General features: G+C 42.5%; 1 protein-coding gene across 2 annotated transcripts; it reads right to left on the reverse strand.

Annotated features, from left to right (window-relative positions):
* Nucleotides 1-936: 936 nt before the first annotated feature.
* nptx2a (neuronal pentraxin 2a) lies at nt 937-12,890 on the reverse strand. Of its 2 annotated transcripts, none has more exons than XM_039825929.1 (5): nt 11,904-12,890; nt 9,851-10,094; nt 6,901-7,145; nt 3,981-4,160; nt 937-3,385 (listed from the first exon to the last, which is right to left on the reverse strand). In XM_039825929.1, exons 1-5 carry the CDS (start codon nt 12,351-12,353, stop codon nt 3,158-3,160), a joined length of 1,347 nt encoding a protein of 448 aa, XP_039681863.1. In that variant the 5' UTR covers nt 12,354-12,890; the 3' UTR covers nt 937-3,157. The 2 variants fall into 2 exon arrangements, with proteins under 2 accessions (XP_039681863.1, XP_039681862.1); XM_039825928.1 differs by having other exon boundaries at nt 9,851-10,097.
* Nucleotides 12,891-13,094: the final 204 nt, after the last annotated feature.

The following is a 13,094-nucleotide window of genomic DNA, read 5'->3' on the forward strand; positions in this document are numbered from 1 at the left end:
CATTGAAGTGATATCTTGTTGTCTGGTTGTAACAAATGTGAAAATAAGAAATCTTTTTCTTTAAAGATTTTTTTGGGGGGGGCTTCTCCCTTTATTAGAAAGTGGATAGATATGAACAGTGGAGAGAGATGGGGGAATGACACACAGCAAAGGGCAGCAGGTCAGATTTGAACCATGCACCTCTGTAGGACTCAGCCAACATAGGGTGAACGCTCTTACTAGGTGAGCTAGAGGCCACCCTGAAAAGTTTTTCTTCTTGCATCTGAGTGTAGAGAGGATTGGATGAGAAACCACATACTGTATTACCCATTATCATTATATCTGCAGCGGTCCTTTGTTCTTTAGAGTTCTGAGAAGAATCTACAATGCTTTTTACACAAACAAATGCATCTATCTTTTATTTAAACGCAAGTTGAAATGTTTTCTTTAATAATTAATTTGTACTTTAAGAACATCGGGATGTGCAGTGAATGTTACAGCAGCAATGCAATGGAAATTAAAAATGCAGAATACGCTGGAAAAAAACACACACATACACACATATTTTACATTGTTAGTTGTCTATCGGAGGCCTCAGAATGTTATTCTATTAAAAAAACAGGACCCCCCCTGGTGCGTCACCACCAACCCACTGGCAGTAGCATCAGCACAAAGCATTGAGGAGAATGAAGAAGGCTCACAGTGTCCTACATTGTAGCAGCTCCCTTAATCCGCATGAGCAGATTTTTTCATTTCCACCTGGATTTCTGCCAATCCAGCGGATTTCTCCACTGCTGACAACATTACATTGCCCAGATGAGAGGACGTATACTTGCATGTGTATTATGGCTAGTCCTACAAATTATATGGCTATACCAACCAGACAAACACACACACATCTCTGTTAGAATTAGTGTGACCAGAAACGTCAAAAAAAAAGATCTTTGTTAATCTCCATCACAGTTTCATTAAAGTTACTTTATTGAGAAACATCAATGATGAATGGTGCATGACTTTGGCAGGATTACACTCCACTCTGACTTCATCACTAATGCAGTGCAATGATATTTGAATCAAACATGCTTCAACTGTTCAGACACCTGTTTGTCTATTCTGTCGCTGCTTTAATTGCCACACCTCTGGAATTAGTTCAGTCTTTTATTGGGTGCAAAAAGACATTCAACCACATGGTTGCAAAGGTGAAAGGTGCAAAACTGAAATGGGTATTGCACATTAAGGTGACTTTCAAACAATGATAGCAAACACATTTTTCTTTTCCCTGTGTCTGCGGCTGCGCTGCTACTGAGCTGTTAGTGCTTTAAAAGCTGACAAAAAGTTTGAATTGTCCACAAGCAAAAGCACATATGGTTTTCACAAAAAGGCCATTCACCATATAAACAAAGCATTTCTATAAGCATTTTTTTGAATTTTGTTTTACAAAATGTGCTGCTAATGGACAAAAATCATGAGCAGAAAAAGCTAATAAAATACACTTTCTACAGGACAGACGTCTCTTGATTTTACATTGAAACATTGTTAACAAAGACACTCAAAAGAGGAACAATCACAATGTGTTGGTGACAAATCCAACAAGTGCACCCTCACTTTTATAACATTCTGCGCTGTCTAGTAGCCGACTGCATATCTTTTCTATTATATATTCAAATGCATTTTTTTCTAACATGGATATAAGCTGTTTAATGGCTTTTGTACTAGTGTCTACTCTGTGAGTAAATTCCACAATGAAATAAAAAAAGAAAGAAACGGATACCAATTTGTCTTTGTTGCACCTTTTAAATTGTTTCCTTATGGAGCTCCAGCACCAGGCTTGATATCAATATTTTACTGACAAACAGTATTGAAACAAATGTTCACCACAACATTTAAGGACTAACATAAATCAAGCAGCAAAAAGCATCAATTTTATTCACTAAGCGGTGCCAAAATCCATTGATTCCCTACATTATTTAAAAAATAGATCATATCCCAGGATCTTCTTGTTCAGTGAGAGGAAATTAAGACATTCATAATGTTCATGTTCATGTTGCTGCTCTCATTTGACATCCCCTCTACGCCTCTAGATGTTATCGATTATGATGCACTTAGCTTTGAGAAACAACAGCGGACCGATGGCTGCTCACTACCACGGTTGTTCATGAACACAGATAATTACTACCCAGATGAGGAATTAAGGATTGTCCTTGATGGATAAGCCCAGTCCCTGCCCTCACTGGGCACTCGGCAGGCATCCACAGTTCTGTCGATACGCCAGTCCTGGGCATCTGTCCGACATCGCTATTAACCTGAGCAGGGCCAGCCCATCCATAAAGCTGTTTGGGATATGGCAGCTGCTCAAGGGGCAGAGAGGTATTAAGCATAGATTTAACAAGAATGAAAATGTCCTCCCTCCCTCATAATCTCTGGTCTTTTTACACGCAAGACAAACCATACGCACATGAACATACACACACACTCTTACGTAATGCTGTCAGCACGCTGCTTTGGCTTGTTTGGACACACCACACACATTCTGTGTATTGACAGAAAACATGCACTGCCACTATTGAACTGACTTCCCATTCACTGCTGGGGCTCATGCAAAATATTTAGACATTCTGCCATGTTTTAAAGTAGCCTAATCAACAGCAAAGGCTGTTCTTGTCCACTTTGAACTTTGAATCCACCTCATTTCACTGTGCCTCATTGCTCTTCAAACAGCCAGGGGGCTCGCAGCAGGAAGTACTCTACCATGTAACACGGGAATAGTGTTCCACAGCACATCAATGCCTGTTTGAGCTCACATTCACTGCAAATACAGTGCAGCATTGTCAGTGTAATGAATGCAACTGAAAAGAGCTGTTTTCAAAGAGGAGTCAAACAAAAGCTGATCTACTGAAGAGAAAGCACAGAATGACAGTAGGTCATATTATTACAGTAGACTGATGCAACAGCATATCTTCTTCAGATGAGCACACTGATTTGAAGTCTCCTGTAATGTCCTCAGGGTTCAAATAAAATGGACATATCAACAGGTGAGTTCCTTAAAGGTTGAGTCTCATACCATATAAATATGTAAAAATGTTGCATTGGTACCCCTGTCTTTGGGAATTGACTGAAGCAACACACAGTCAGAATCTCGAACCCAGAGGCGATACTGAATTTCCTTACATCAGATCCTTTAGGAATCAAAAGCACGATCTTCACAGATCTCCAGAGCAGTTTTACTCGCACCACCAAACACTTCCACATTTGCATCAATCCAAGGAACCACGTTGCCAGGCATGTAAGCTGAGCAGTTGGCCAGACCCATGATGTCCACGGGCCGCAGTACTCGGTCCCACATGTTGAACTGGCTCAGCTCGCCCACAAAGGCCTGGGTGGCGTCAAAACGGCCTCCAACTATGTCCTTCATGGAGAAACAGGAGATGGAAATTTGTGAGTTAACTTCTGAAGGAAATGTAAACAGACTTTAATTTGAATGAATCAATTCCGTTTGATTTTCATCAAACTGCCAAACAACTCTGGACATTTTGCAGTGTACACTTTAAAATATATCAAAGTGTTGCGCAATCTCAAATGCTGTGCAACATGCAGCAATCTCACCTTGTGTGAATGACAGAACACAGCCCTCATTAGACTCCACACTAATGCAGTAAGTTAATGGCTCTCTGAGGATATTACTCATATGTCGCTGTACATTTATGATGTATACACATGGTGCTGTCATGGAGCTAAATGCTAGAATAATCCGCAACTCCCAAAGGCGTAAAGGTGCAATTTAGATGAATGAGGTAATACTGAGAGGGCCATAATAGCGTGAGAAGAGCCTTCGTGCCTTCTCTCCCCTGCTCCCTGCTTTGCACCTCCAGCACTTAACTCAGGGGAGAAAACACCCAGGGATTTTATCAACACAAGGACACACACACACACACACACACACACACTCATGTGCATGCACGCACACCTGTTCTTTACCACGTAAGCTTCTCTACTGCTCTCACCTGCTCCTGGCCCAGGATGATCACCCCTCCAGGTTTAATTGGGTGCCAGGGGGCTAGGTTGTCCCCGGTGCCTAGACGCTCGCCATCCTGGTAAGCCTCCCAAAAACCGTCTCTGGTCGTCCAGGTGATGCAGATGTGGTGCCACCGCCCGTCACTCACTGACAGAGGGAGCTGGGCAACCTGGTCAGGAGTTTGGGGCGAAGGATGAGTGAGAAGAGGGCAGGGAGGCAGGCCAAAGGGCAAAGAGCAGGGAGGGGGAGCATGAGGGGGCAAGATGAGTCAAGAGATATTTGAGATTAATTGCGGCACGTTGGAAACAAGGACAGTAATTAGAAGGGTTAGGGCTTCAAAGAGCCAGCCCTCTGCAGAGAATTCTCCAGATGAGCCGGTGCGACATATAAAATTTAGATTACCAAGGTGACATCAAGGGATAGAACATCCTTCAAAGCAGTCGGATAGCTAACAGCAAAACAGTGTCCTCTTATGCATTTACACTTTGTTCATAGATCAAAGAAAAACAACTGGTTATTTTACCAACCAATGACATCATAGTCCTCTGAGAATACAGCGCAACACATGAGATTATGAGTGTACTTCTGTGTGACTCATTAGCCTTTTTTCTCCTGAGCCTACAGAAGTATTTCACACTCATATCATATAAACCTGAAAAGATGGGAAGAGCCACTGAAAATAAAATTCAAATAACTTGCAATTACAGAGGCAATTGACCTGCTTAAGGATGCCAGGTGGCATCTTAACGCCACTGGGACTACAGGGAACACAGGCAGTATTATCATAAAGACATAGTCTGAGCCTCTGCCTGACTATTTAAAGATTTCGGACTTTAAAATGAAAAATAAATTCTAAATTCTCAAATATTCTGCAGCACTTAAAATAGGACAGCCATGATTTTTTGTGCACAAAGGGCTCAATATTAAAGCACCATATTTGCAGGGCATACAAATACACGGCTCACTCATCTTCATTTAAATGACTACGAATTCTCTAAATTTCAAAACATAAAAAGCACAAATTGACTGTTATTTAGATGTTTTGACTTGTCATAGCAGGAAAAGCAGAGGTGTAAGTTCCGTTTTGTGCTCCATCGAGCCAATATGTACAATACCAGGGTCCTGGAATGGGTACCTCAAAGAAATCGATACATCTACTGTATGCTTCTCCTGCTGTAAAATGTCAACATGTCTGCTGTGAAAAAATGATGTATTTTACTTTTAGTGGTTCAAAGGACATTTTCTTCTTCAGCTTCAAAAGTGTAAACGTGTTATAGAAAATGAGCTCACATGCATGGTGTCTAAGAAAAACATGTCAGCCATATGAATTTTTAATGGTATTAGGATAATTCATAGAATAATCAGAATAATCTGCACAGAATTGCTTGAAGATTTTCAAAAATTTGGAAAACTGTCCTCCAGATAACACCAGGTTCATAAGCATCGGATTACATGCACACTTGCCAAAAGAACCCAGTTTTAATGTTGTACAAGACCAGATGAATCTATTACAGATTAAACTCCTGGCAGCCGCATTTGATTAGAAAATGGAGATGCCGTAAGCATGTTTTACTTGATTTGAACATTGGAGAGAAACATTCACCAGATATCGACAATCTTCCTGAATAAAGAGACCTGATGCCTGATGAATATGGTACTGTATAATAACAAAGATTCCCTCTCTGCATAGCCTCCCACAAATACAAAATACAGACAACGCTGCACTTTTTAATACTGTTGAGGCAGCTTTCTGCTTCCCTCTCAGTATGCAGCCAAATGAACAGCATAAACAATGTTCCCCAGTGGACCCTGTTATTAACACATGGATGTGCTGCTGCACATACGGTTATCATATTCTCCTCCAGCTCTCTCTCTTTTGCTCTGTTGCTTTCTTTCTCAGACAAATTATAAATTCCTTTTTCCTGGCATCTTGTGATCTTTCACTCTTTCCCCGTCTCTCTCTCTCTCTCTCCTCAGCACTCTGTCGCCTCCAAGGCTCTGCAGCTTTTCTATTTCCTACACCCTTTCCCTCTTTTTTCTCTCGTACGCGCATCCCTTTCTCCCACCAACTTTCTCTCATCTGTCTGACTTGAACACATGTATAATGCATGGTGAAGGGAAAGCTGTGAGGAGACCTGCCTGTGCCAATAACGTCCAACGTAAACAAGAAAAAAAAAAATCCTCTCCAGTGCGGGAACATTTTACAAAATAATAATAATAAAAATCCTCCAAATCTAACATTACACTGCTGAAGAAGCAACTGTGCCACCAGGAAAATCTTTTATTACATCACATTTACAGCATCAACATAACAATAACAATTATTTCCCTTTTAAGGCTAAACTACATAAAATATTCATGTATGTTTTTAACACTTTTCTGTTGTGTTAATTGAAATCCAGTTAGTTGACTGAAATCTCACAGTATGTGACTGTGTAGCAACAATATAGTGTCTACAGAGAGCAAATGCCTTTAAATGAGCACACATGGCAGCACAAGTTCTCTAATGAATTACTGTTATTCTTGGTGGTGTGAGGAATGTGGGTCAATGATATGAAATGTTTATAGGGTGCAAAATTAAACATTCAGAGCTGATGGTCAGTGAATTTCCTCTCAGCTGTATCATGATTGTGCTCACATCTGCTTGGTTCACAACACAGAGAAGCAACCAACATGAACATACTCACGCCTTCTTTGCATTTGATTAGCGTCACTGCTGATCTACTTTTACTACCATCGTTACAGCCAGCAGCGTTGCCAGACGTGTGATGAATGATTCTGAGCTTCTGAATACATCTCGCTACATCTCTCTACATACACCCTTTTCAGGAAATCAGGGCAGAGTGAAAGAATCAAAGTCGCTTTCCTCTCCATCAACACTGTTCGCCAGTTTCTAATTATAACCCTACCTTGTCATTGACTAGTAGCTCAATGGGGTTGTTCCCCCATTCAATGAGGACGATCTCGTTGGCCTGGCCTGGCACGCCGTAAGAAAACGGGGTTCCTATGCCGGGACTGGCACCGGACTTAAGCCACATGCACACAGTGAAGGCGTACATCTCAGGGAGGCTCTTCTTGATGCGTCCGTACAGGTAGTTAGTGCGAAGAGGGAGAGACACCTTGAAATCCTCGGGTGACTTGAAGGCATTGTTATCTGTTGATGGACAATGATTACATATGGTTACATGTTTTAAGTTAACTTTGGTGTATTATCCTCAAAGAGTCTTCTTCTGAGGATGACGCTGAAGAGTGTAACAGGAAGTGTCTGAGAATGGTGACACAAATGAAGACATGGAAAGGAAATTCAATGTAGGATGAGAAAGAGAATCACATGTGAGAAGCATGTTGGCTGCTAGCAAAGTAAACATAAAGCAAAGTCAAAATGGATTAGGGTGACAGTAAAGGTTGACCAGCTGCTTCTAATATCACATCAGTGAGAAAACTGAAAACTTTTTAGCTGCGGGATGGTAGAAATTCTGTTAACTGGTCTGCCATCTGCACGAGGAAAAACAAATGTGCCAAATGCAGTCCCAGAACACAACAAGACTAAGAGTCTACACTACAGCCATGCTAGTGATTCTGTGAGGCTATACTTAGGCATATGTATACAGAATTTTGCAGGTATTTGGTTATAAACCAAAGTATTGGATAAATGACAATGGTGCTAATAGAAAGATCCAGGGATAACAGTTATGAAAATTCATCCTCTGAGGACCATGAATGTCTGTATCAAATTTCACAGTAATCCATCCAATAGTTATGGAGATATTTGTCAACCTCATGTTGGTGTTTCAGGAAAAGACAGAGGATCACAAAAGTCGTTAGAATTCATCCTCTAGGAAACTTGAATAGCTGTGGCAAATGTCACAGCAATCCACTCAATAATTATAGTATAGTTATTTCAGTTTGGACCAAAATGGTGGACTGAGTGACTGACAGGCCGACACACCGACATGGCCTTTACCAACTGCCACTTTGCTCGTTTGAAAGCCATGATGTCTCTCTCTCATGGGTGGGCCAAATCATCTGGGCGGGCAAAGCAGAGAAAGGGGAGGTAACCTTGCTCCTTATGACCTCATAAGGAGCAAGATCCCAAAAAAATGACTGGCCCATCTCAAAGGCAGAGCAGGATACCCAGGGCTCGGTTTACACCTATCGCCATTTCTAGCCACTGGGGGACCATAGGCAGGCTGGGGGAACTCATATTAATGTTAAAAAACCTCATAAAGTGACATTTTCATGGCATGGGACTTTTAAGATATTTATGTCCGAGCCCGACACAGTTAAAATCTCGTATTTTTCTCATAGTAATGACGCATGTCAATTTGTTTGTGTGGAAAGCCCGCTTTTATTAAGCAACTGTAGGAAGGCATTCGGAAATGTCAACAGATGAGCGCATCAGCGCACGTGGGGCAACAAGCGCACGTTAGGCGTGCACCTACACAATAAGCTTTTTTAAATTTAAAATGTTCAATGCCTTATCGCGCTGATGTGACTGAGCCCGACCCGAACATCATTTCTAATTTAAATATCTGTCCGAACCCGCCCGTCGGGTACCGTTGGGTCCCGACGGGCTCGGTTCAGGTATCCATCCTTTAGTCAGTTGAGGCCATTCACATCACAGCTTGTAAATGATGCAGCTGTTGGTCAGTTACTGTAAAGAACCATTACAAAGAGTTTTATGTAATATTCAAAAGACACTGAATAAAAGAAATGAACAAGAAATGGAGTAAACATGGATAGACAATGCATGAAAGACAGACAGATGGACAGAGAGAGAGAACCTTACTGAAAATGTAAGGAGACAATTGTGAAAACCACACACACATAGCCTACTGATGTGCACTGGGTTTGCACCAAGGTAACATGTTGCATATTTCAGCAGGAATGACCCACAGTGTTACGGGTTTAGCAGAGTATTTGAGGCTTAGCTACTGTTACATAAAATCACAATTTCTCTGGCTATATGATCCATCTGTATCACTCAATGAAAGGTTTACAATACATAAGAAAAAGTGGTTTGTTCATGCAATGTGTTTCATAGAAACTGGTCCGCTGCCACTACTTCTAAGCTCCCAATTTCTGTTCCTCTACAAGCTCAAGCTTAAACTTCTCAAGATCACGGGGTGCTGGACTTTATCCTGGTAGTTCTTTATTGTAAGCCTAGAGCAGGGAGCAGGGAGACAACCACAGCATGTTGCAAACTCCTTGCAGAGCAATCATCAGTGGAAAAAGCCTCACATTTACAGCTGACAAAACAACACCGTAAAGCCTCAAACATCACTGTAATTGAATCAACGCCTCTCTGGCACCGTCTTGACGTAAATTGAACTTAGTAAGGCTCACAAAGGTATTTATTGTGGGGTTATTGTATTGACTCATTGTATTCTACAGGTGGGTGTGCTGACGTGCCCTCCTCCTTGTAGATGTGAGCAATTAAATTTGGTTAAACCTTGCATCCTCAAACAGCCACTGACTGAATCAACTGAGTGTCGGGGGACATGGGCCTACAGGACATGTCCAGTGAGCGAGTGGTGAGATAATCTTCTAAAATAATTTTCCTTTTGGCAAAGGAACATATTCTGTGTTATTCTGACGTCTACCATCAAAGTGATACCCTGGAGTGTGGACATTTCTTAAACTAATTAAACATTCAGGGTTGCTTTCCAAGCCTTATTTTTCAAGACTAGGAGCTGCTCCGAGAATGGCCCTTAGAAAAAAAGTTGTGCTGTGAGATTTTTACTTGCATCATCACAAATTTGCACAGAGATTGACTAAGTAGTGCTACATCTGGCAGACAAAAAAAAAGCCTGGCATTAAATCTGGCCAGCAATTCACAGCACCCATTGTATCACTTACTTTTCTCAAGCTCAGTGATCCTCTCCAGGAGGGAATTGAGAGCGCTCTCGGTGCGTTGTCGGTGGGCCGCTGTGTCATTGTAGAGCTGGCTCTTCTCCTCCTCCAGATCGGCCACCTTCCGGAGGAGCTGGGTCTCCAGCGCCCCCAGACGCTGCCGCAGCAGCTCCCGCAGCTCTAGTGGCAGGGGAGTCAGGGCCGAGACACCTCCAGCTGACACATTAGTGCTGGGGAGGCGCAAACTCTGCTGCTGGGGGGCCAAGTGGGAAAGATGGCAGGAAACAGCAGCAGACAGAGAATGGAAGGATAGATAGATAGATAGATAGATAGATAGATAGATAGATAGATAGATGACATAGATAGATAGATAGATAGATAGATAGATAGATAGATAGATAGATAGATAGATAGATAGATAGATAGATAGATAGATAGATAGATAGATGAGGCAGAAGGGAGGGACACATACAAACCATAATCCAGTTAATCTTGTGCACTCGAGTTAGATGACGGATTTTATCTACCTTTTAGGCCTGATATATTTTAAGCACCATTGTTTTTGATACAGCAATATCAAAATGACGACAGTGTGTCCCTGCGGCAGACTTTGATTGGTGACCTGCCAAACCCCCATAGCTGGGCTGGGTATTAAAGGTAGGTGCCACGAGTAATGTTACCCAGAGTTCCCACCAGGCGTGATCGCAGATGGTTTTTGATAAAGAGGGAACAACAAGGCCCACGCTTATAGTTGGTGCTTTTGCCCTCAGATGTTCATTTCTAAAGCTTGTGTTGATGTTGCCTTGCTGGCTGGGATTCACACACGTTGGGACAGAGTTTGATTAATCTTCCATGACACAATGGAGCCATCTGAATAGCTCAAATGAGTGTTTCCCAAGGTAATCTGGTGCTGAAGCAAGCAACTGCAAGGTCCTGAATGCAATAGATGGTTTTGATTAGTGAGACAGGTCCTGCTCCAGGGAGCCATATATGCATATCAGAAACACCATGTCTTGCAATAATCATTATGTTAAGCAGATGCAGATCAATAGATGTGGGATTAAAATGCAATATAATATGCATCCTCACAGCTGCAGTACATCGATGATTTGATCAGGGCAATAAAGCTTCCAATCAAGAACAAGAAACCATGGAAGGAGGGTGGGGTGGAGAGATAGAGAGATGGTTGGATCGGCAATGCAGCATTCTGTATATAGAAATAACCTTGAATTTAAATAAACAGCGTTGTGATTGTTTATGATAACAGAGCTGTCAGATGGTGAAAAATGCACTACACTGGTAATATGACGTAAGAGATAAAGCCATGGTTTATACCAACCTTCTGCTGTATGTAAGCACATAGGTGACCTCAATATCAGCTGTGATCTCTGAGCTTTGTGGAATGAATGCACACACCGGAAGTGAGGTCTCCTGGGGCTGAAGGAAGGGCTGGTTGAGATCAAGCTCTCAGAGCAACAGGAATATAAGAACCACTAAACCATTATGCATTTGATGCAGGTGAAACTTGCGGGAATTAATTTCATCATCTGCTTAGAATAATTAGTCACATAACTGCAAATAGCCTAACACACAATATGTGGAATGAACACACACACACACACACACACACACACACACACACACACACACACACACACACTGTAGTCATACATGATCCCTGCACCACATGCGTGATCACACCTTTGACACGATTTTGTGTCGCTCATATCTTATGGATTATATGCAGCTGGTTTCGCCATCAGACTTATCTTTTAATGATTAAAAACGTATTGATGTGACACGCCTATTACGTGACCCTTTGATCTCACCTTCCCCCTGAGAGGTCTCCTGCAGCGCAGAGTATTATCAGACGTGTGTGCAATGCCCCATGTAAGGCATATATGGCGAATGGACTGAAAAATATTACCAAGGCGCGTGTGACATAAAATATACTGCAGTTGGCTTTGTTGATGGGCATTCATAGAAGTAATAATAATGATGTTGGTTTCGGGGGTAAACTAAACAAAAGTGATTTTCTGACACGTTTGTGCCATCTTACCTCCAAGTTCTCCAGGCGACCCTTGAGACTCTGCATGGTCTTGCCCAGTTGGTCTATGGTCTCGCCGGGGTCCCGGGGCAGGTCCCCCATGGTGTTCTTGCCGTACTCCTTCCGTCTGGAGCCCTGACCCCGGGACTTGCCCTGCGGCGACTCGTCGGCTGCCGCCTCGCAGCGCGCCAGCTTGGAGTTGAGCTCCTTGATGGTCCCCTGCTGGCTCACGATGGTCTCCTTCTGCTGCAGGATGGTCTCCCGGAGCTGGATGATCGTGTTCCGCAGCTCGTCCTCCACGGGGCTGCTGCTCTGGACACGGTTCCCCGTAGGACCGTAGCCGCAGCCCGGCTCTGCGCCCGGGGGAATGGCGTTGCACACGAAGCGGCTACCTGTAGCCTCCTGGCTTCTCACGGTACGTCCACTGACCAGGTACAAAAGTCCAACTACTAAAGTCAGCATCCCGACTAGATGGACCTAAGCAAATCCCACGTTATTAAAGGAAAATTACTGACTGAATGTTTAAAATCTCCCGTAAAATAATAAACTTATTTTAACAACAGCTCGTTAATTGAAGCGGTCGCGGGCATGTTCTACACTTTCAAAGTGTGATAAAAAAAATAAAAAAAATAAATAGGCTACCAAACATAGATTAATGAAGTGAAACCATAAAGAGCAAAACAAACGTGAATCCGCAGTGAAAAATCATAAAATCATACATCCACCAAACACATGGTCGCTCCTGTTTGAAACAAAGACACCAACAAATCTGAATTCTTACTTTCAGCAGGTGGAAACTCGGTATCAGGATTTGATAGTTTTTTTTGTCTTCCTTTAGTGGAAGACAAAAAAAAAAGTTGTACTGATTTGTTATCTTGAGAGAGAGAAAAATCCACAGCAGGTAGGGAAGTCAGTTCAGCCTGTTTTGCCTCTCCGGTTGGTTGGATTGTCAGTGAGTGGTGCTGAAAAGACAGCGACGCTGCTCAACCAGATCATGGGGAGGTGCGCACTGGCTCTTCCGCACATCATCGGTGCACTCCGGTTATTCAGCTTCAGGCCACGTCATCACTATCCCAGTGGATCCAAGTCAAGCTTTGGGTCCGTTTCATTTATCACTTGTTTAAATGCGCGGAAGCTTAAAGTTAGTTCTCCAAAAGGGTTTACCTGTGTTATCTGCGTTTTAAAAAATACAGGTCAGCAGAA

Source organism: Perca fluviatilis, chromosome 15 (assembly GCF_010015445.1).
Source record: "Perca fluviatilis chromosome 15, GENO_Pfluv_1.0, whole genome shotgun sequence".
NCBI lineage: Eukaryota > Metazoa > Chordata > Actinopteri > Perciformes > Percidae > Perca > Perca fluviatilis.

Coding starts and splice junctions, on each gene's coding strand:
- nptx2a (XM_039825928.1), bottom strand. CDS start 12,353: ATGCTGACTTTAGTAGTTGGACTTTTGTACCTGGTCAGTGGACGTACC. Junction 7,146..9,850: donor GATCACTGAGCTTGAGAAAA/GTAAGTGATACA, acceptor GTCCATCAACAG/ATAACAATGCCTTCAAGTCA. Junction 4,161..6,900: donor AGCTACTAGTCAATGACAAG/GTAGGGTTATAA, acceptor ACTCCTGACCAG/GTTGCCCAGCTCCCTCTGTC.